Genomic DNA, 24,829 nt, shown 5'->3' with positions numbered 1-24,829 from the left:
CCTCTTCTCCAGGCTAAACATGCCCAGCTCCCTTAGCCGTTCCTCATAAGGCATCGTTTCCAGGCCTTTGACCATTTTGGTTGCCCTCCTCTGGACACGTTCCAGTTTGTCAGTGTCCTTCTTGAACTGTGGTGCCCAGAACTGGACACAGTACTCCAGGTGAGGTCTGACCAGAGCAGAATACAGTGGCACTATTACTTCCCTTGATCTAGATGCTATACTCCTATTGATGCAGCCCAGAATTGCATTGGCTTTTTTAGCTGCCGAGTCACACTGTTGACTCATGTCAAGTTTGTGGTCAACCAAGACTCCTAGATCCTTTTCACATGTACTGCTCTCAAGCCAGGTGTCACCCATCTTGTATTTGTGCCTCTCATTTTTTTTTTTGCCCAAGTGCAATACTTTACATTTCTCCCTGTTAAAATTCATCTTGTTTGTTTTTGCCCAGTTCTCTAATCTGTCAAGGTCGTTTTGAAGTGCGATCCTGTGATCAAATATCATATGGGTGAACCACTACTTAATCTGGTGCATTTGTGTGAACCAGCTTCCTGTGAACTGGCAGAGATTCTCACCACACCAGTGGAACCACTCTTACTCAGCCCTAAATCACCATTAAATCTTTCTTGTGCAACCATGTCTCTAGAATACTATGTTCTTAACTTGACCAAAATAGGTCAAAGCAGTTATTCTTGTAAATAGATGTGCAAACGTGAGAACAGCAGCAGATTAAGCTTTCCCCCTCAGAAATGACAAGTTGCAGAGACTAAAAGTGCCACTTCTAAATTAGCTGTATAATTAACTATTACGTTAAATATATACTGAAGTTAAAAAGTGTTCCTTCCTTCTTTGTAAGCTCATCACCCTATATGAATCTGCTTACAGTGGCAGCTGGCCCAAGAAAACCAATGGATGGCTTTTAAGAAACCTCAGGGGTCTTAATTCAAGCCTCATGTTTACAGGGCTGGTTGCACAGTGCTACTGAGTATTGTTTTGTTTTGAAGCAAAGCTAGTTGGTATTTTCCCCAAAGGAAATTATATTAGAACCCCCACAAAATGCTTCATCTGCTGAGAAGAAAAGAATATAGCAAAAGAAGGTGCTATTTAGTGTAGTCCTATAGAAGCTGTTCCCAATCCGTTGCCCTCCATATGTTTTGAACTAAAATTTCCATCAGCCCCAGTCAGTTGTCATCTTCTAAAGTATCAGAGTGTATCAGGAAGGGGAAGGCTGCCTTATAACACAGTCTACACCTTTACAAAAATATTTAGGATGCTGCCATTGAATCCTTAAAACTAATTTAATAAAATATTTATCTGTACCAAAATGTGCATTCAGCATTTGCCCAAACTGATCAGATAAGTGGCTGCTTCAGGGAGAGAAAGAACGTGAGAGAAAAGTGTAAGTATCAAATGTAACAAGAATTCCAGTAAATAGGAAAACACACTATCTTCCATTTGCTACCAGAACTGCTTATTCACCATATAGTCCAGAGATGGCTAACCATTTTGGCCTTGAGTACTGGCCACATGCACATACAAACAGAGTGTCAGGGACTGGGCTGAGGAGGAATGGTGAAGACCACCTCCCCCCACCCCCACTCCTCAACCTTCCAGAGAAGAGGAAGACAGTATGGATCAACAATAGCTGTTTGCAGAAGGTCACGGCTCTGAGACAGAAGAGGGGCAAAGCTGGGAGATAATGGGAGAAGAGGAGGGGGGAGAGACAGAGCTGGAGCAGCTGGCTGACACATTATCACTAGAAAGCATTCCTAACCCCCCTTCTCCCAGAACCTGGTGAGCAGTGAAAGTAAGAGAGCAGAGAGCGAAGAGGCAAATGGCCTGGTGCTGTTGACAACTGAGAAGAGAAGGGGGTGGCGCTTACTCAGAGCAACACCATTACTCCTAGAGGCAGCATTTCTAAGCCCCTCTCTGTGAATATTGAATAAAAGACTTGGTAAGAGCTTATTGTCTATCTATTATTGGCAGCCTACTGTGGGGTGGATTCCATGAAGCCTGGCACAAAGAGACACAGACTGTTTTCTCAAGCAATATTAGGAGCTGATTCAAAAAATTAAGTGATACCAAATGTCTCCTTTATTGCTATACACAAGCTAGGCCAAATCCAGCAGCAGCATGGTATCTTATCCAATGCTCTTTTTTAAAAAATAAAAAATGATGCTGGTACTCACCATGAAGTTGGCACAGCAAACACCACATTTAGCATTTGGGTGGGAATATGTGCCGGTACTATGTACGCTTGAGTACCCCCATAAAAAATAGCACTGAATCCACAAATAATGGAAAACAGGGAGCCTGCTCACTGTTCTTTTTTAAAAAACCAACAACAACAACAACAAATCCTAACACAATAAAATCATGTATAATAGAGCACTGGAGCGGGGGAAATTCCCAACTGCTTCCTCCATTAAAATATAATTATAATATTAAAACAGAAAACATTACTGCAATGGCAGGACAATGTTGCAAGACACAAAGATCCACCAAATCCAAACACTTTCATGCCAGAGAATTCCAGTGTTAGTATACAAAGAATTGGGAACAGGTTAGTCTAAAATGTCAAGATTTAAATATCAAGCAAAACGTTCTGCAAATGGCATTAAGAAAACGTTTTAAAACAAGGAGCCATTTCGCAGCTAATGTGCTCTTGTTTTTCCTGTCGCAGAATAAGATCTGATAACATTATTTCAGCTTCAACAAAAGCAAAATTCATGGACTTGCCAAGCTTTGTTCTTGAACAACCATTAATGGTGCAAAATACAGCACTTTCCCAGCAATAATTCCCAGTTGCCAAAACATCTGCAGTTGAATGATTGAAAAACATCCAGGTGGATTTGTTTAATGAGTGAAGAGCAATTATACTGTATGTAAAGAAACAGTAATTACTGACGGACTCGTATGAATAGGCTCTGCAGGGACAGGTTCTGTTTTACCAACAAAATGCCAGAAGGCAGCCAAAGAAGAAAACTTCAAAAATTTCTCCCTAAGCATCCCAACATTTGCTTTGACACGTGTGCATTTAGTGGGTTTACAATGTGTACATTCAGTTGTGTAAGCAGGGAGCTTATCAGAAACTTAGCTTTATATACCTTATTTTTTTAAATGCCAATTTGCTTGTTAGCCAGAAAATATGAACTGCTAATCCCCAGGTCATTTAAAGCCTTGGTTACAAGTGGTGGACTTCATTATTTATGAAGGCTTACTGTACATGCATTTATGTATGTATGTATGTATGTATGTATGGGTTAAACCACAGAGCCTAGGACTTGCCAATCAGAAGGTCGGTGGTTCGAATCCCTGCAACGGGGTGAGCTCCCGTTGCTCGGTCCCTGCTCCTGCCAACCTAGCAGTTCGAAAGCACGTCAAAGTGCAAGTAGATAAATAGGAACCGCTCCGGCGGGAAGGTAAATGGCGTTTCCGCACACTGCTCTGGTTCGCCAGAAGAGGCATAGTCATGCTGGCCACATGACCCGGAAGCTGTCTGCAGACAAACGCCGGCTCCCTCGGCCAATAAAGCGAGATGAGTGCCACAACCCCAGAGTCGGTCACGACTGGACCTAATGGTCAGGGGTCCCTTTACCTTTTTACTGTACATGCAAGCTGCTAGGCAGTTTCAATTTGACCCATTCACTAATGCAGAGCCAGTGCTTTGGGGGGAAACCCCCTGATTTTGATTGGCCATAGACAAGTTATGCGGAGGACTTGGGAAGACAAAAGGTATGCAAATGATAAAGATAATCATGAAACAATCTACATTTAAAAAATTGCAGCCTTGCAAGACAAATATTAGGTAAAGGTAAAGGGACCCCTGACCATTAGGTCCAGTCGTGGCCGACTCTGGCATTGCGGCGCTCATCTCGCTTTATTGGCCGAGGGAGCCGGCATGTGGCCAGCATGACTAAGCCGCTTCTGGCGAACCAGAGCAGCGCACGGAAACGCCGTTTACGTTCCTGCCAGAGTGGTACCTATTTATCAACTTGCACTTTGACATGCTTTTGCAGGTTGGCAGGAGCAGGGACCGAGCAACGGGAGCTCACCCCGTCGTGGGGATTCGAACCGCCGACCTTCTGATCGGCAAGTCCTAGGCTCTGTGGTTTAACCCACAGCGCCACCAGCGTCCCTACGCCAAACAGGGCATACCACCCCAGACCATGGTCAGTGATGATGAAAGCTGTAGTCAAGGAACATCTACAGGGACACAGATTCCCCAACAACCAATCAAAGCATATTCTATTTTTCATGGAACCACACGCTGCATCTATGATAATAAGAGGTGGAGGTAGATGAGCTCAGGGAGCCCGTTTTTAAGCTGTGCCTATAATATAACAGCTACTCCAGAAAGAAGGAACAAAAATACACAGCAAAGGATACCTAAAATAATAATAAGATCATAGACATAAACATGTAAAAAAGAGTGCTTAGTATGAAGGTTTGGCATCATACTAACAAAGTTTCCTTACCTATACCGGTGCTTATAGCCAAGGGGCCCAAGTTTGCCAAGTTTTCTTGATAGAGAATTGGATTCGTTTTCTGGCATTCTGTATCAGTTTTAAAAATAAGTTAATTAAATATGGTACAAAGCTATGCAAGAGAACATAGACTGTCTGCAGGCTTCTCTAAGTGACAACCCTATTACAGGCAATTTTATAAGACTGAAGATCTGCAGCTAGAGGGAAACCCACTATATTTGTTCTTTTCCTATTTAAACAAATACTCCAATTTTTTTATTGTCGTCCTTTTTACAGCTAGAGAAGCATGGCCAGGAAGATGTAGTTATGCTTACATTCTGTTGATCAGTACCAACCTAAGTCATAAATGATTTCAAGAGAGCACAAGCACAAGTAACTTTCTAAGATGCACATTACTTAAAAGTGTATCCTCTGGAATTTAAACCTTTTTGCTCTGTTGGACGGTAAGCTGTATCTAAACAGAACATAAATACTAAAACAGTGCATTGAGATCCCACGGCTGAAAAGTTGTATATTAAGACTTCTATAAATATGGGGCACAATTCAGTTAAAAACGTCAGTGTTAATAACTTTACAATGCTGCAGTCCTGCACACAGTTATCCCTAGGTAAGTCCCATTGATATCAACAAGACTCAAGTACAGGTAATTTATGTGCTGGATTGCTTCAGATTCTGCCTACCACACTGTTCTCAAGAGCATTTGCACGAAGACCGAGACTTTACTGATTCTATGAAACTAAGAAAAACCCTCCCTATATCTGTCTCATGAAAGTTCTGAGAAGAAGTTTCACAAATTCTATCTCTTGAAATTATGTAATATGCATAATAGAAGATTTCACCCACTAGGTGGGGCCACACCATTTTTCAGTGCTATAGGTACTATTTGCTTGTAGGGCTTTATAACAGAGATTAAAAACTAGCTGTTCAGAGGAGCAAGCTGGGAGCTGCTCTCTCTCTAGTTTTAGTGAAACAAGTAAGATCTTCACAGCAACAACAATGGAGCTTCTTTAGTTTCAGATGGCACTTAATGAGTGTGAGCGAGGGTGGGAAACATTTTTCAGCCTGAAGGTCCTATTCCCTTGCCCCTAGGGGGCTGCATATCACTGGTGAGAGGAGTTGGAGTCAAATCATAGAATTGGAGAGTTGGAAGTGGTTCCCTAGTCCAAGGTTCCCTAGTCCAACCTCTTGCCCAAGGTTCCCTAGTCCAACCTCTTGCAATGCAGGAATCGCAACTAAAGCATCCATGACAGATGGCCATCCAACCTCTGCTTAATAAACTTCCAGTGAAGGAGAGTCCACAACCTTCCAAGGGAGACCTTCCACTGTCCATCACTGTGGGCAGAGCAATGGATGTGTTTCTTACAAAAACCAGTAGTATACACAGACACCTTTCTCCATCCAGACAAGCAAGAGGGATCATCACAGTTCAAAGAGATATTCCAGCTACGTGGAATCACAAGGAGGGACATGAAACAGGACTATTGAGTGTGGCAGCTTGGGGAGGGGGCATTGTCTAGGGAGACACCTGATCGCTGGATAGAGAGGTCGGCGGGGCCTGCATTTATTATTAGTGTTATTTCTTATTATTTCAATTTATATACTGCCCTTTATACAAAGATCCCAGGGTGGTGTGCAACAATAAAAACACATTACAGAACTTCAATGATAAACACATAATAAAAAGCATACTGGCAGACAGCCTAATAATAAAAGAGACACAGGTCATGGATTATTTAATAGCCATAGGCCTGAGTAAAAATGAATTTTTTTGCCTGGCGTTTAAGACAGGTAATGATGGTGCCAGGTGAGCTGCTCTGGGGAGAGCATTCCACAGTTGGGGAGCCACCCAGAAAAGGTCCATTTGACACTAGTCTTGAGGTTCCCTGAACCGCACCTGGAACCTCAAGATAGGTGTCATTCAGAATGAAAGATGCCACACAAAATGCAGGGAGATGTTATAATGAAGGAAGAAAAGTATGCTGGCTTGGTATGTAAAGGTAAAGGGACCCCTGACCATTAGGTCCAGTTGTGACCGACTCTGGGGTAGTGGCGCTCATCTCGCTTTATTGGCCGAGGGAGCCGGCGTACAGCTTCCGGGTCATGTGGCCAGCATGACTAAGCCGCTTCTGGTGAACCAGAGCAGCGCACGGAAATGCTGTTTACCTTCCCACCAGAGCGGTACCTATTTATCTACTTGCACTTTGACGTGCTTTCGAACTGCTAGGTTGGCAGGAGCAGGGACTGAGCAACGGGAGCTAACCCCGTCGCAGGGATTCGAACCGCCAACCTTCTGATCGGCAAGTCCTAGGCTCTGTGGTTTAAATCACAGTGCCACCCGCGTGTAGACACCCCAATATATATATATATATATATATATATATATATATATATATATAACTGGTTGAAGATGTAATGGCCCTAATGATTATCAGAGCTATAAAAAAATGAAAGGAAAGAAAAATCATATTTTAAGGAAAACTGCTCCTCTTTTTTGCATTAAAAGTTCTTGCAAACCTCAGTCAAAGCATACAAAGCTGCTAAGTGAAATTTGGGGTCAACTTTGCATGCTATGAGCAATACCAAAAGAGGTTAGAAGGACACAGCAACCTAGTAGCCACTTAAGACCAGGAAATGAGCCAGAATGGCAGTTAGTGATACAATTTTAAAAAATTGTCACTCATCTTCTGAGCACACCAAGTCAACAAAAAAAGTTGCACTGTAATTTTCTTCCAGCAAGTACTGAAGATGCATAGTTTAGTCATCCTGGATAAGGGAGCATGTGATACGTGTGTGTGTGTGTGTGTGTGTGTGTGTGTCTAAAGTGTGCGTGTCTAAAGTTAGAAAGAAATGAGAGAAAATTTAAAAGGCCCAAACTAGTTTGAGACAATCACATTTTAATTATTTTTAAGTTTTTCCTTCCAGTATAAGTATGCTGGTTGAACTTCAGTGAGCCTTTTCCACTTGGTTGTTTAGACAGACAGCTTTTCTTCCATGAATGGAACTCTACCTCCTTTACCTCTGCACCCCCCCCCCCCATCACACCCTGACAATCTGTTCCTGGGGGGTTGATGAACTCCTGGGAATGGTGTGGGCTGCAGATGAAAGGAGAGTTGGTGGAAACTGCTCCCTTTCTTGCACAAATTGGATCCAAGCCAAAGATATTTAAAAAGATACTTTGTGTGCAAAAATATTCAACTTTTTTTGTGTGTGTAAAATAGATCAACCTATGTCAAGTTTTGGCAATTCTAGGATTCAGAATAATTTTGCTCTAATATTCTGCTAACAAATGATCAGATAACAAAACTGTCAAGGCACTATATAATCTCTGTGAAAGCCTATAGACTGGGACAGCGGGCATCATTGTGCCATCCATGTGTTGTTGGACTATAAATTCTATCATCCCAGATCATCAATTATGCTGGCTGGGGCTTGTGGTCCAATCTCTGGAAGGCACCACATTGACTAATCTTGCTATAGATCAGTGTTTACCAAACTTGGGTCTCCAGCTGTTTTTAGGACTATAATTCCCATCACCCCATACCACTTGGTCCTGCTAGCTAGGGATGATGGGATTTGGAGTCCAACAGCAGCTAGAGACCCAAGTTTGGGAAACACTGTTGTAGATGGAAGAAGATGACTTATTTAGACAGGATAAATGACAGGAAATTAGTAAATACATAGCTCAAACTGATTTACTGTTCTCCTTTCATTATTCTCATTTAAAACATTGATGTTCCTTCAGAAAAAAAAAAAGATTTGGATCCAAAATGTGCTCTTTTTCGCATGCAGAAGGTATATTCTGCTCATTTAAAGGCTGTTCAAGTGAAACTGAATCCAAATATATTCTTCCACTTCTTGTAAGAACTGTGCAAGAATTGCTATAGCATTGTGTGAACTCTTGCAAATGCATTTATGGAACAGAGGCAGTGGCTATTTATCTCCCATTCACTGGGTTTTTTTTGGATCAAATCCAGTTTGAGGAAACCAGCTAGGGCCTCTTATCTTTTATAATACAACCAGGTCAGTTAAAGAGATCTGAATATACTTGCCTTTTAACTGCAGATAAGCGCTAGCCTGAAGCTCTAAACTGCACCGCCCTGCACCACCCCTGCCAAGATGTGTCTGTCTTCTGTCATCGTTTAATAATAGATTCTTTACAGCTGTAGCTTACCTACCTGAAGAATGTGTGCTGCTCTACGCAGCATTTCCATAAATGCTTGCATGCAGTTTTGCTCTGTGCCTCGAAGAAGAAGGAAGTTTCATTACACTGAAATAATAAAAAGGAAGCACTGTGAAGGATTCTTCTGATATAAAGGAATCATATTTGATAATCTAGGCACATGAACACAGACCCTTCTTTCATTTTTAACCATGTGGAATCAGGAGAATTACACTGATGTAATTCTACCAGCTTGATGTGGAAAATGTTCTCCTAGTCACGATCCTTAAAAATGTGAGTAATTTAAGCCATATTACCAAATCAACACAAATTTCAAGGATCACTTCATGTTTTATATTTCCCAATACTAAGGTCACACCCACATAACACATTTTAAGCACTCACACCAATGTAATGGCTTACCTCAAAGAATTCTGGACACTATGGTTTCTAAAGGGTACTGAGTGTTAAGAAACTCTATTCTCCTCACTCTGCTAGAATTCCAAAGATCCCCTGGGAAGATGGATTGACTGCTAAGCCATTTTGGGAATTGCAGCTCTGTAGGGGGAATAGAGGGGATGCAGGTGGCGCTGTGGTCTAGACCACAGAGCCTAGGACTTGCCGATCAGAAGGTCGGCGGTTTGAATCCCCGCGATGGGGTGAGCTCCCGTTGCGCGGTCCCTGCTCCTGCCAACCTAGCAGTTCGAAAGCACATCAAATTGCAAGTAGATAAATAGGTACCACTCCGGCGGGAAGGTAAACGGCGTTTCCGTGTGCTGCTCTGGTTCGCCAGAAGCGGCTTAGTCATGCTGGCCACATGACCCAGAAGCTGTACGCCGGCTCCCTCGGCCAATGAAGTGAGATGAGCGCCGCAACCCCAGAGTCGGTCACAACTGGACCTAATGGTCAGAGGTCCCTTTACTTTTACCTTTAGGGGGAATAGGGATCTCCTAACTACTTCCATCACCCTTTACACATTACAGCTTCCCAGCATCCTTTAGTGGTATAATAGTGCTTTAAATGTATGGTACGGATGTGATCAAAGATAAAAGGTAGAGGTAATGGTAGAGGACCCCTGGACAGTTAAGTCCAGTTGAATTCAACTATGGGGTGCAGTGCTCATCTCCACTTTCAGGCCGAGGGAGCCGGCGCTTGTCCGCAGACAGCTTTTCTGGGTCATGTGACCAGCAATGGGACATGAGTGCCAGAGCACACGGAAATGCCATTTACCTTCCCGCCACAGCAGTACCTATTTATCTACTCACGATGGTATGCTTTCAAACTGCTAGGTTAGCAGGAGCTGGGACAAAGCAACGGCAGCTCATCCTGTTCCGCGGATTTGAACCGCCAACCTTAACAATCAGCAAGCCCAAGGGGCTCAGTGGTTTTAGAGCACAGCGCCACCAATGTCCGTGATCTAAGATTAATCATGTTGAGGAGGGACACCATTGTGAATTAGTAGTACGAGTAGGTTTGGAGGTCATCCTATGAGTGTGTACACACCAATGATTGTTCAACATCAACTTCGTTGAACTGGTCATGTCATTCAGATGCCTGATTATCGTCTTTCATAGCAACTACTCTATTCAAAACTTCAAAATGGAAAGTGTAATGCTGGTGGTCAACAAAAGAGGTTTAAAGATTCTCTCAAGGCAAATCTTTACATATGTAGTATAAACACCGACAACTAGGAAACCCTGGACTGAGAGCACTCCAGTTGGCCTTTACCAAAGACATCATGGACTTTGAAGATGCTCGAACTCAGGACGAAAGGGAGAAATGTGCTAAGAGGAAGGCATGTTTGGCAAACCCTCACCGTGATCAGCTCCTGCCTGGAAACCTATGTCCCCACTGTGGAAGGACATGTGGATCCAGAATTGGCTTCCACAGTCCTTTACGGACTAACTGTTAAGACCATGTTCATGGAAGACAATCTTACTCGGCTATGAGTGATCGCCAAAGAAGAAGAAAGAAGACAAGTGGATTGTCTTTGGTCCATGCAGTGGACAGCATCAAACATACATCAGTTTCATGGCAAACAGATACTTATTTCTAACATAGACCTCCATGATATAAAAAGTAAATGAGAAGTATATTCTGTAAGAAAAACACTCGGGCCTCGACTTCCGGAGGCGGCGCGACCGGTAATGGCTGCCTTCTCCGAGTAAGGAGAAGGGAGCTCCGCTGTAAACGGGTCGTCCGCTACGGCGAAGCGGAGACCCATTCAGGAAAACCACAGGTGGCAGAAGCCTGTGGTCTCGGGACCCGGCGGGCGCCAGAAGCAGCCCCCAAAACGTTGAAGGGACCCCGTAAGGGGCTCCGGATCGCGGAGGGGGTAGCGGCGCTGTGGGTCGTTGCGCAAACAGCGAAGTGAAGCCGCGTTGCTGTTGCCGGTCAGCGCTGTCCTTTCTTCCTGCAACTTTTCTGAATTTTGGAAACTACAACCCGTGAGTAAATTTGGACATTGAAAACTTTCTGAAACTTTTGTCAACTTTCTGAAACTTTTTGAGAACTTTCTGAAACTTTTAAAACTTTTTTAAAAAAAGTTGAAATTTGGCTGAAAACGGAGTGAGGATAAGCAGGAAGCCCATCTCCCGCTATACTGAACTTTAAGCAAAGAGCAGGAGGAGTGGAGACAAAAAGTTATGCGTTAACTAAATGCTGGCACCCTGTTAAAGCAGTTTTCTGAGTGAAAGACTTTGAGCTATTGACTTTTGCTGGTCATATTGGGAGTGCATTGATACTCTTCTTCTGTGGAACCAGTGGATTACAAAATAAATAAGAATCTCTGGTGCTGGAGCTGCCTGGAAGAGCACCAGTTTGCAACTTTGGATACATTGAATTCAGGTTTTGAAACATTCTGAGTTGGAACTGGATACTTTGAAACTGTTGCAGTCAAGGCACTGTAAGAAACACTGTTTTGCTTTAAGTTTTACTCTGCTAAAAATAATACATTGTGGAGGCGATGGACATGGATTTAAATTTACAAGTTTAACTTGGATTTGATCTTTTCCCTGAAGACGTACTAAGCTCCCTCTAGAGGATTTTGGATTTACAGCAGTGACTTTGTCCTACTTTCCCTTTCCCGGCCTCTGTTTGACTATTGTATCTGGGACTCTGCTTTCTCATGGGAACAACTTGGATTGACCTTGGATTACAGATAACTTTGGAATGAGTGGCGCAAGGAGAAGAGGAAGGACTAAACAAACAACTCTAACTTTATCTGCAGCCTCACAGCGCAGATCTTCTGTGCCGGCCTTGCCTTCCACTTTGCCTCCAGACATAGAGGCGGCCTCCCTAATACAGGCAGGGGAGGGAGAGACAGAGGAGCTGCACCTGGGAGATATGGCTTCAGGGACAAGTAGCTCTGTCTTGGAGAAAATTTTGGAGAAACTGGAGGCTCTGGATAAGAAGGCTGATTTGCATACAGCTAAAATTGAACAGAACACAGAAAGCTTGAATAAGCTGACTGGACAAGTTGCACGGAATGCCCAGTCTATTGGAGAATTAAAGGAGGCTGTAGGTGAAAATCGTAAACTGGCTGAAGATACTAGTCAAAGACTGGAAGAACTTGAGAAAGAAGTAAGACCACTCAGCAAACAAGTTGGAGAACATCAGATTTACTTTTCGATGACAGAACTGCGAAACAGGGAGACCAACTTGAGGATACGGTCAATACCAGAGGTGGAAGAAGATAATTTTATTGAATTTCTAACTAAGGAATTTGCCAAGTTTTGGAAGTTAGAGGAAAAAGACTTCAAAATCGTATCTGCTTTCAGGCTTGGCAGAGTCAGAAGGACAGAGAAGCCCAGAGATTGTTTGATAACACTGAGATCAAAGGAGGAAAGGGACAAGATTTTGGGCCTGCACTACGAAAAGTCACTAGACATTTTGGGCAAGAGAATTGAAATCTACAAGGACATTCCTAAGCAGTTGCTGGACCTTAGATCTAACTACACGGAATTGGCAAGACTGTTGAGAAGCAACGCAATTATCTTCAGGTGGGAGTTCCCACAAGGATTATCCTTTACCTACAGAGGGAGAAAGATCAAAATCAAAACAGTGGAAGATAGAGACAAGTTTTTGGGAGCACACGGAGAAGACCTCCACAAAGGACTTGGATTGCCAGCGCCAGAACTTCCAGGGGAGCCCGCCCCCTCGGATCCTCAAGGACCGGAGAACAAGGTACCACCCCAGAAAGAATAACCAGACCTATCCAGGATGTCTCTGCAGCTTTTGAGCTGGAACATAAATGGCTGTAACAGTCCCGAAAAAAGGTCTAAAATTTTTCATATTTTAAAAAAGGAACAATTGGACATTATATGCTTACAAGAAACACATGTGATTAGGCTCCATAGAAAGGTGTTAATAAATAAAAGGCTTGGTCAAGAATTTATATCATCGGATACAGTTAAAAAGAGAGGTGTGGTGATCTATGCAAAAGAGAGCCTTTCACCAAAATTTCTCTTTAAAGATGAAAGTGGAAGAATCCTCGCAATAGAAGTACAGTATCAAGGAGAAAAAATTTTGATATTAGGAATTTATGCTCCAAATGAAGGAAAATCGGATTTTTATAAGAAGTTGCACGAGACCATGCTGGATTATCTGGATTACAACAACGTCATCATGATGGGGGACATGAACGGGGTAGTATCAACAAATATGGATAAGTCACAGAACCAGAACATTACTAAAGAGGGAAGACTACCTAAGACCTTTTTTGAAATGACTGACAATATGGACTGGGTTGACATCTGGAGAGTTAGAAACCCCTTGGGAAGAGAAGGAACATTCTTTTCTGAAGCTCAACTGACTTGGACACGAATCGACCAAATATGGATAACTAGAAGTCTGGCACCTAAGGTGAGGAAGGTGAAAATCTGCCCTAAAACATGCTCCGACCATAACGCCTTGAGAATGGATATGACATTGATCCCAACCGGCTCCTTTAGATGGAAGATGAATGATGGCCTGTTTAGAGACCAAAGAATTGTAAAGAAGGCCCAAAAAACTTTAAAGGACTATTTTGAGATTAACTTGAACACTACGGTGGAAAAAAGAACTATCTGGGATGCAAGTAAAGCTGTGATGAGAGGGTTCTTGATTCAACAGAATTCTTTAAAGAAAAGACTGCAAAATGAAAAGAAAGATAAAACTCTGGAAAGTATCAAAGAGTTGGAGAAGAAGTTAAGATCTAACCCGAAGTCCCAACCGATTCTGAGAGAAATTAAACTTTATCAGGCACAATATTCCAAACTGATAAATCAGGAAATAGAATGGAAGATTAAAACAATGAAACAAAAAACTTTTGAATCGGCAAATAAATGTGGGAAACTGCTAGCCTGGCAGCTGAAAAGGAGACAAAGATTAAATACAGTAACAAACTTAGAGGTTGAAGGAAGGAACATTCAGAACCCGGGAGAGATTAGAAAGTGCTTCCAGAGGTATTTTAAAAAGCTATACACTCAAGGGCCACAAGATGAAATAGAGATTACACAATTTTTGGAGAGAAATGGATTAGCAAAGCTGTCAGAAGAAAATAGAACAATTTTGAATGGCAAAATAACACGACAAGAGATTGAACAGGCCATCCAGAGTCTGAAACAGGGCAAATCACCAGGGCCAGATGGACTGACCTCTAACTACTATAAGACATTGAAGGATTATTTGATACAACCTTTGTTGGAGGTCAGTAATGAAATAATGGAGGGGAAGAAGGCGCCTGAATCGTGGAAAGAAGCATTTATCACATTGATTCCAAAGTCAGAAACTGAAAAGACACAACTCAAGAACTACCGTCCCATCTCCCTTTTAAATGTGGATTACAAAATATTTGCAGATGTTTTGGCACGAAGATTTAAGAAAGTTTTAAGTGAGATAATCCATAAAGACCAGGCAGGCTTTCTCCCGGGCAGACATATGTTTACTAACACAAGGAACATCATAGACATATTGGAACTTTTACAAACAAACATAAACACTAAAGCAGTTTTAATTTTTATAGACGCGGAGAAAGCCTTCGACAACATATCTTGGAAATTTATGAAGGGGAATTTAAAAGAAATGGGAGTGGGACGGGGGTTTGAAAACGGGATTGAGGCAATATATTCAGAACAAAAGGCTAAACTGATAGTTAACAATGTGGTTACAGAAGAGTTTAAAATTGAAAAAGGTACACGACAAGGCTGCCCGATTTCCCCATTACTGTTTATTTCGGTTCTGGAAGTGCTCCTGAATATGATTAGGGGGGACAGGTTGGTGGAAGGGATTCAGGTCGGAGCGAAACAATATAAACTTAAAGCTTTTGCAGATGACCTAGTTCTGACATTACAGGAGCCGGAGTCTAGTTTGAAAAGAGTACTACAACTGATTCAAAACTTTGGTCGAGTGGCAGGATTTAAGTTAAACAAGCAAAAAACTAAAGTTTTGGGGAAAAACTTGACAGATACTGAGTTGGAACAGCTTCAGAAAGAGACAGAACTAAATGTGGTTAAAAAAGTTAAATACCTAGGGGTAAACATAACAGCAAAAAATCTGAGTTTATTTAAAGATAATTATGAAAAATGTTGGTCAGAGATTAAGAGAGACTTGGATAGTTGGTCAAGACTAAAACTTTCTTTGTTGGGCCGAATAGCTGCCATCAAGATGAATGTATTGCCAAAAATGTTATTTTTGTTTCAGACACTGCAGATTGTAGACAAGACAGAGTGCTTCCGGAAGTGGCAGAAAGATATTTCTAAATTTGTCTGGCAGGGCAAAAAGCCCAGAATCAAATTTAAAATATTAACAGATGCGAAAGAAAGAGGGGGCTTTGCCCTGCCAGATTTAAAGTTGTATTATGAAGCTGCAGCTTTCTGCTGGTTAAAAGATTGGTTACTTCTTGAAGATACGGATGTCTTGGATTTGGAAGGTTTTAATAACGCGTTTGGATGGCATGCATATTTATGGTATGATAAAGCTAAGATAAATAAGGCCTTCAAGAACCATATTGTCAGAAAATCAGTTTTTAATGTCTGGACAAAATATAAAGACTTACTGGAGAATAAAACTCCGAGGTGGCTGTCACCCCTGGAGGCTAAGGCTCGGAAAAGAGCCAATATGGAGGCCAACTGGCCAAAATATTGGGAGATAATAGAAAAGGATGGTGACAACTGGAAATTGCAGAGTTTAGAAAAGATGAGAGACAAAGTGCGAGACTGGTTACAATATGCTCAGATTAAAGAAGTGTTTAAAAATGACAAAAAGCTAGGATTCCAAGTGGAAAAGTCAAAGTTAGAAACTGAACTGTTAGAACCTAAGACTAAGGTACTTTCAAGAATGTATAACTTGCTGCTGAAATGGAACACACATGACGAAATGGTAAAATCAACAATGATAAAATGGGCGCAGGACATTGGGTATAATATTATGTTTGAAGATTGGGAAAGGTTGTGGACCTCTGGGCTGAACTTCACTGCATGTAATGCGTTGAAGGAAAATGTGATGAAAATGATGTATAGATGGTACATGACCCCTGTTAAACTGGCTAAAATATACCATTCGTCTGATAGCAAATGTTGGAAATGTAAGGAAAATGAAGGAACATTTTTTCACCTCTGGTGGACCTGCCCTAGAGTGAAGGCCTTTTGGGAGAAGATATATAATGAATTAAAAAAGGTGTTTAAATACACCTTTACTAAGAAACCAGAGGCCTTTCTCCTGGGTATTGTAGGCCAGAGTGTGTTAAAAAAGGACAGAACATTCTTTATGTACGCAACAACAGCAGCAAGAATATTAATTGCCAAGAATTGGAAAACTCAGGAGCTACCCACTGTGGAAGAATGGCAGATGCAACTGATGGACTATATGCAATTAGCCGAGATGACCGGCAGAATTCGAGACCAGGGAGAAGAAAGGATGGAAGAAGACTGGAGGGAATTTAAGATTTATTTACAAAAATATTGTAATTTGGCTGAGTGTTGAATTGGATGCCAGTGCAGATAATTGTCTACCATTAAATTAGATTTAAGGCTGAATTATATGTCAAACCAAATTAAGATTATTAATTAAGATGAGTTAAATGATAATTTGTTTGAAATAAATTTAATAATGATGTAAGTGTATGCGGGAGGTGTGGGGGAGTCCCATGTAATAATTGAGAGATGTTAAATGGACAATGATAAGTTGTGCTTATCTAATATATGCTTTATTTGAAAACTTCAATAAATATATATTAAAAAAAAAAAAGAAAAACACTCGGGCCTCATTTGAATAGTAGAGTGCTTGGTATCTGGTGGGCGGGGCTTGTGTGTTTTGCTCCAGAATCAGTCCCTCCCTTCAGTGCATGTGTTCCATTATGTTCAGTTAAGGATGTCAGTAAAGAGGGACCAACTGCCTCTTGTTGTTTTCTTGCCTCATGTTGTTGTTTTAGTTTCTCTCAGACATTATGTTATTTTGTTACAGTTTTCTCTTAGTTTATTATTAAAGGTTGTTTACATTTACGTGAGCCACTTATTTTTCTCAAAGAAAAAGAAACTCTGCTGAAGAATGGTGGAACATCCTAAACTTGGGTGAGTGAGGGGATATTCCCAGTAGGATTGATTTTGTTAATCATCACCCCCACCTCCACCACATATTCACGAAATTACAGGACTGAACCTGTTAACTCACTAAAGAACCGAAAAATGTTTACATAATCAGAAACCCTCCAAAGTGGACATTTTTATAAAGAGTACTAGTGATTAACAGTAAGGTGTGGTATGTACGCAGCAAACAAAGGTGACATTGAAGAATTATATAGTTTCTTCAAGAAATAGCACCCATCAACTGGGTGAGTTATAGCTTTTGTCTGAAAAAAAGGGGTGGGAATGCAATGCATAAGAAACATCCTATGGCATGCCATAGTCAATTTAATTCACTGAAAGCCTTCAAAGAATGCCCCTGAATCTAAGGTAAGTTACTCATTAGACAGAACACAGTTAACCCAGTCAATGAATGAAAAGCCAAGTGTGATTTATATAATGCCTAACTTTCTAAACTCCAAAGTCAATGAAAAGACTCAGAGTGACAATAATGCGGCTGAACTGCATTCTAAAATGTAGAAAGCCTTTTGAACCAGAACATTCATCATGCGAAGGGTTACAGGCCTTAGTCACCCTTTCCAATTTGCCTTCCTTTCCTGCCCTAACAGCACCTCCCCATGCTGTACGCTGGGCTGCAGAGAGATTTCAGTAACAGATACTAGAATGGTGAATGTGGCAACGAGTGGGGCTTGTGTCCAAAGAGAATACTAACAATTCGCACCGAGCCTGTGCAAGCCTTTGGTTGCATCTGAAACTGCAGCACCCAACAGAATAATAATAAATAATAATAATAATAATAATAATAATAATAACAACAACAACAGAATATTAAAAACAAGATAAAACATCAAACATTAAAAACTTCCCTAAACAGGGTTGCCTTCAGATGTCTTCTAAAAGTCAGATAGTTGCTTCTTTCCTTGACTACCAAGAAGGCCCTCTGCCTGGTTCCCTGTAACCTCACTTCTCACAGAGAGGGAACTGCCAGAAGGCCCTCAGTGCTGGACTTCACTGTCCAGGGAGAACGATGGGGGCGGAGACGCTCCTTCAGGTATACTGGGCCAAGGCCATTTAGGACTTTAAAGATCAGCACCAGCACTTTGAATTGTGCTCGGAAACATACTGGGAGCCAATGTAGGTCTTTCAAGACCGGTGTTATATGCCCCGGCAGCCCCTCCCAGTCACCAGTCTAGCTGCTGCATTCTGGATTAGTTGCAGTTTCCAGGTCACCTTCAAAGGTAGCCCCACATAGAGAACTATCACTGATGGTTAAGTTTACCCAGGCTCTAGTTTTGGGGGCTTAAAGGTAAAGATACCCCTGACCGTTAGGTCCAGTCGCAGACGACTCTGGGGTTGCACACTCATCTCGCTCTATAGGCCAAGGGAACCAGCGATTGTCTGCAGACAGCTTCCAGGTCATGTAGCCAATATGACTAAGCTGCTTCTAGCAAACCAGAGAAGAGCACAGAAACATCTTTTACCTTCCCGCCGGAGCGGTAAATATTTATCTACTTGCACTTTGATGTGCTTTCGAACTGCTGGGTGGGCAGGAGCTAGGACCGAACAACGGGAGCTCGCCCCATCACCGGGATTCGAACCGCCGACCTTCTGATCAGCAATCCCTAGGCTCTGTGGTTTAGACCACAGTGCCACCCGTGTCGCCCCCAAAAGGGGAGTACAGTATTTTCAGAGGAGGTTTGTAACAGCACAAGAGTCTGTTAGTTAAGTAATAAAGAAAAGTTTTTTAAAAATCTCACTGTATAATCTCTTGGATCGATGACTTTCCCTCCCAGCAACAAGATTGGATCCCAAAGCGTTTTAAGCTGAAGTTGGATGTCAGTTAGAGAACGCTGGGAATGAGTTTTTACAGTATCTTCATTACCGAAAGTTCAGCACAGGAACAAACCCCACTCAGAGCACAAAGCAGTTTTTGTTTTCATTAGTACAGAATTTGTGCAATTCTATTAAACCCAAATTCTGCAAACTTTTTTTTTTAAAGAAAAAGGACAAGCAAACTACAGTTTAATCCTGTAAACTTACTCAGAGAAGGGTTGGGAGGAGTGATAGATTGTAGGGACCAAAACAGAAAGTCTGGCAAGCTCTGCCCAGTAGTGTGACAGCAAACATTAAGACAGCAACAAATATGGTGAGTGAAAAAATGGGAGTGTGTGGATCCTCATACACCACTCTGAACAACCTGTTTGCAAGATAATGCCCCCATCTGGACACAACCTAAACAGGGACACTGCTCCCTATGATCTGTCCAAGGTACTGGAGGAACTCACTCCAAATACCACCTGTTTACACTTTTCATCTCTTTATTTGCAGTCAACAGACCATTCAAACATTAGTAACAATTTTAATTGGGGGAAATGACTGGCAGAATCCGACACCAGGGAGAAGAGTCGGTGGAAGAAGATTGGAAAAAAATCAAAGTATATTTACAGAAATATTGCAAAATTAATGAATGTTAGAAGAATGCTGGAATGAAGTTATGTGGTCTTAGCAGAAATGTTATAAAGAATTAAGTAAAAATTGATTGTCAAGGGGTTAAAGTGGAAAATTTAAAGTTAGATTGTGTTAAGATAGATTTTAGAACAAAAATTGAGAAAGATGGAAAGGATTTGCTGAAATAGCTAATTGAACTAGAATACAAAAAGGGAGGTGTGAGGAGGTCGATGAAACTAGTAAATGAAAGGTAAAGATATGGAAATATTGAATGTGTTTTTAAATGTTTTTGTTTTTCTTGTTGTTTGGTTGTAATGTTTTTTTCTTGTTGTTTTTATTTTTATTTTTGATGTATTGTCTGTTAAATTTTTTATTGCTTCTTTTTTCTTTTTTCTGTAACTACTAAACTTTTAAGAAATATTATTTTAAAAAAATAAAAATAAAGATTAGTAACAATTTTATAACTGACCATTAACAACATCACTAAAATATGAATTAATACAACTGAAAAGTGCAGAATAACAATGCTAAGCTATCTACGTATATCAGTCGTAAGTGGTCTAATACAGCAGGCCGTATTTGAAAACTTTGCCACTTGCTCTGTGGCTGACACAAGGGAGCCATGAAGCAAAGTGATCATAAGAGATTCAAAAAAGCAGACAGGGAGAAACTGCGTAATAGGATAATTAGGTCTTTTCTAGCTGCTTGACACAAATGTCAATAAAAAGGACATGCAAGATAGACTCCACCTCAACGTTGTTACAAAGGCAGCATTTATGGTTCACTGAGGTTTTATTAAAATGGAAAACATTAGACCTTGGCAAAGAGAAAGCCTTCCTATATTTAGGGTTAGTTAAACATACAAATTATGGGGAGGCATGGTAACCCTAGTGGCTAGGGAACATGGTGCCTCTGCAGTTCCCTAGATCTTTTGGAAATCCAAAGGCCTCTCTCTAATTGATTTGTCAACCATAAGATTCATAATTAACAGATGAAAGGGTGCTAGACCTGTTGAGATTACTTTTTGCACCAAGCTCTGGCCAAGCTTGTTTACAAAAAACCTGAACATTGCTTTAGAAACCATGGAATTAGAGTTGAGCACAAGCCAGTAGCCAAGGCAAAATTGGTAATCTTGTTCTCCAGTCCACTTCCTGCCCTCAGATGGGACATGCAGCCCCTGTCTGTCTACTGGCTGTCCTTAATCCTCAACTGAAGGCTGCATCTTGGTCCTGCTTCCTTGCAAATCTTTTGCGGACCTTTCTGGGACCGAACAGCTTTGACTGTGCCATCAGTAATATGTCTGCTGGGTTTACTGTTTGAACCAACAATTACCAGCACAGGAACAAGCAAAAAACATGTTTCACCTGAATCGCTATAGAGACACAATCAATTCAATTTAAATTTTGAGGGAGTGACAAGACTAAATTATTTGCTGTTCCCATGGAGGCCATGCCACATGGTGTAATCAGTAGGCTACTCTTTATTTCCAACCTAAATTGGATCTATGGTAAGGAATAAAGGGTCTGAAGCAGTATGGTAATATGGGTGGGTGTTGCCTGCCTGAATTAAACCTCGGCTGAGTAGCTTATTGACCACAGGTCAATGCAAGATAGCTATTAGCCAAAGCACAAATTCCTTCCCTGATATTGCATAACTTATTGCTTGTTATATTTTCTGTTGCAGAAGCATTCTGTTGTAAATGCTTCTATGAAATATTTGAACATACTTGGAAAACCAGAACTTAATCTCCAAAGCAAACAAGCTTTAATTCCATTCAACAAAAGACAGAGTACAATAAGGAAGGTATAGGTTTCAAGAGGTTTCATAGAATCTGCCAAGATACAGCAAAATGGGAAACTGAAAGGAACATACTGTCAAACTTCCTCTCTTCTGTAGAAAAAGAAGGGGTGTGGAAATGTGGAAGCGGCATGATTATAAAAAGAGAAAGCTCTCAAATCTACCATCACATTTATAAATATTTCCCCAAGTTAATTCACAGGTCAAGCTCCTTTATCTTGGTCACTGATTATCTACATCCAGTGACTGCAGAATTAGGCTCTGCCAGCCTGAAGAGATAAAATGTCCTTTTTTGCACAGAATAAGTGCAATTCATACAGAGAGTCTGAAATTCTACTTTGGTGAAGGTTTGCTGCACCTCCAGCTTCTACAAGCTTGCATCACTGAGGTTTCCACTATAAAAAGCAACAGATTGATTAAATTTGCCAAAGAATCTCAAACAAGATTATTTATTGTATTGCGTTTTTATATTTCTTCTATCTGTCTTGAGGTTTTGTTTTGTTTTTTGCTCATCTTCCCTTCTCTCTGTTGCTGAGGTACTATGGTGGCCTGCACCTCAATCCCAGTTGCCAGGCTTCCTTTTTGCTGCTGCTCATGAATTCACTGTATCAAAAGGAAACATGATGGATGAGATAAGGTGATAGCAGCAACCAGGAAAAAGCAAATTGTAAGATTGGAGCAGCAGGTCAGGCACTGGTCCTGGCTCACCTGACCACTTAATTAAATAGCTCTGTCATTCAGGATAGTCATGCTGTCAAACTGAATTAACAAAGCAATATGTTCTAGCTTTGGCTTTTGTTTGTTTAGCTAACCAAAATAAAATCCTATAAACAGCTAGATCCATCATTACCCTGAAAGTTTCCTCATTAACATGTCCCGCATTATATAATATATCTAAGCAAGACTTTAGTTATTAAATCTACTTTGTGGAATTGCTTGTCTTTTTTTCCATTATCTCTAAATGAGAGTTGGATAAGGGCTTTGAAATTTTCATTGGTGTTTTATTTTTAATTTAATTTGCCTGGAGGAGAAGCTATAAGTAGTAACAGCTTCCCTCAGATAATTATAATGTGAAGTTTTATCACAGCAGGAATACAAAGTGCTAAATGCAACAAACTGTTATCTTATCTATTTGGTATTATCTGGAGAATAACCTACATTCCCCAGTCTTTGTCAGTCAATATCAAGCCTCCGCTAACCAGATGCTGCCCAGCGATTTTGGACTCTGACTCCCATCAGCCCAGGAAGCAAGTCAAAAGGTCAGGGATGATGAGGACTATAGTCCAATAATACATGTACGGCACCAGATTGGAGAACACTGATTTATATTCAAGAGATATTCAGTTTAAGATCAAACTTTGTTTAAAGATCTTCCATTGATTTGACATTTAAATTTCTCAAGAAAAATCAACCCTGCAACATAATTTCCGAATAGGTTATTTAGCAGAACTAACAAACGTATTTAACCAAATATACTGCGATAGGATCAATGCAGACAGAACCATTGGAGATAGGCAGTGAACTGTAAACTCTTGTACCTGGACTGCCCCCACCCCCTCTACTCTTGTTCACAATGACACCTGACACCTGAATAAAGGCATTCCTTGACAGATTTCAACACTGGGCCTTAGTCTCCCCACTTAACCAAGGTTAGGATGATTTTAACCGGCATTGGTAACTTTGAAGCACAAAGTAGAATGGGTGGGGCAAACTGGTGAGTGGTTCAGGGAGGGACACACAATCCCAACACCCAGTCCTAATTTCTAACCAAGTTTCATTAGTCCAGTGCAGAAGACATTTTTAAAAGACAGTAAATGTACATAATATTTCCTTGCTCTTTGAAATACTTCCTTAATAGCATTCTTGTCAGAACTTGATATTGCCAAATGCTGTCAGTTCTTTTAAGCACAACAATGAGTTCTTGTTTTAAAAGCCCAGTCAGTCACCAGTCTTAAAACCAAAAGCAACATTTCTTTTCTAAAGCTTCCAGATTTCCCATTCATCTGGATAATTTCAAAGCATTTACCAACAAGTATCTAAGGTAACTGTAGCAGCACTTCCAAGCAATCTAATCTACGCTGTGTTAACAGATGGCACAGATAAAGTCCCACTAGTCTAGTCCAGTTCACACATAATGCTAGGGCAACCATGGTTTAATGTGAACAAGCCTCATAGAAAGAATATCGCAGCTGCCTTGCTCATCCTCTGGTCATTCCACTGCTATACTATGCTAAACTAAGCCATGGTTTGGCTTAGTTTATAGGCTGAATCCTAACTCTTGGGATACCTCTCCGTAGACAAATCATGAGCTGTAACCAATCTCCCCTAGAGAAGCTTGCATGTTTGCTTGTTCACACTAAGCCATGTTTTGGTTTAGCATTGTGTGAATGAGATTGACCTCTTCTAAGAACTTTACAACACAAGCCCCTCAAACTTAATGGACAACAGAAAGAAGCCTTAGTGGTGAACGCATCACTTTTGTTCCCCCAAATGTTTCTCCCCTCCCAATGTTACAAGTAGTATTAACAAAGCAGATAATTTAAAGAGAATTTATGACATAGACAAAGACCAAGCCTTTTTATGTGTGTGTGTTAAAAATCACTTTGTATTGGTTAGATACAAATACAACACAATCCTATTCATGTTTGGTCTAGAGTAGTTAGGAATACATGTTTAATAAGCATTATTTTCAAGCTACAAAATATAAACTTACATCTTTTCCCAGAACTCTGAGCTCAAACTGAGTTTCCTTGAAGTGGACTTTTGTAATTCTAGGCCTAAGTGTTAGAAACACACACAAAAAAACACACATGAAGATTAAGCCAACAGATCCATTAAAAAATTGGAACGGTTGAAGGTTTAATGACAAGTATATTCATTAATGAATTAGCCAGTCTAGCTATGAAACATGCAAGCCAGTAACAATTATCATATAAGTAGAAATATCAATCAATTGCCTATTTTAACTTCTCAACAGCAGATATTCAGGAACTGCTTTCTTTTGAACAAAGTGTTGCTAGAAATGGCTCCCACTGAAAATTTTTCAGGAAGCATGTTCATCACTGATGAAGTTTCTCTTTTTTCAATTTGCAGGTCGGTAGGTACCCTTTAGAGGGAAATATTTTAATGCACTCATATTAAACAAATGGGCCAAATACAAACACCTCCCTCTCTGAACAGATGGACTGTTTCCATTCATAGATGGGACTAAGACCCAGCAGAGGTTCCTGCTGCGCTAACTGGAAGCTCCTGAAGGCAGAAGGAAAAGGAGATATTTGGCACACTTTCCGTCCCCTTGTAGCCCTCTGCACCCCTTCCCACAATGTTCCAGAGGGACCCCTAGCCCACTGGAGCAGCTGCTTGCAGTGCATATGCTATTA

The 24,829-nt window shown here is 41.0% G+C and overlaps 1 protein-coding gene across 4 annotated transcripts in view; it reads right to left on the bottom strand.

Annotated features, from left to right (window-relative positions):
• Window positions 1–24,829, bottom strand: part of EPB41L4A (erythrocyte membrane protein band 4.1 like 4A) — a 112,136-nt gene that overhangs the window by 28,868 nt on the left and 58,439 nt on the right. For all 4 annotated transcript variants that reach the window (XR_014503060.1, XR_014503061.1, XM_083403986.1 and 1 more), the window contains exons 10-12: window positions 24,163–24,226; window positions 8,660–8,751; window positions 4,476–4,553 (exon numbers count right to left, since the gene is read on the bottom strand). Coding sequence is in view for 2 of the 4 variants with exons in the window: in XM_083403986.1 (XP_083260112.1) it covers window positions 4,476–4,553; window positions 8,660–8,751; window positions 24,163–24,226 (234 nt within the window). In the remaining 2 variants the exon portion in view is untranslated. The remainder of the gene's footprint in view (window positions 1–4,475; window positions 4,554–8,659; window positions 8,752–24,162; window positions 24,227–24,829) is intronic.

The sequence above is a fragment of the Podarcis tiliguerta genome, assembly GCF_965153285.1.
Source record: "Podarcis tiliguerta genome assembly, chromosome: 11".
In the NCBI taxonomy this organism is placed as follows: domain Eukaryota; kingdom Metazoa; phylum Chordata; class Lepidosauria; order Squamata; family Lacertidae; genus Podarcis; species Podarcis tiliguerta.
Note: the sequence above shows the minus strand (reverse complement) of the source record. Positions and strands in the feature narration are given on the sequence as shown.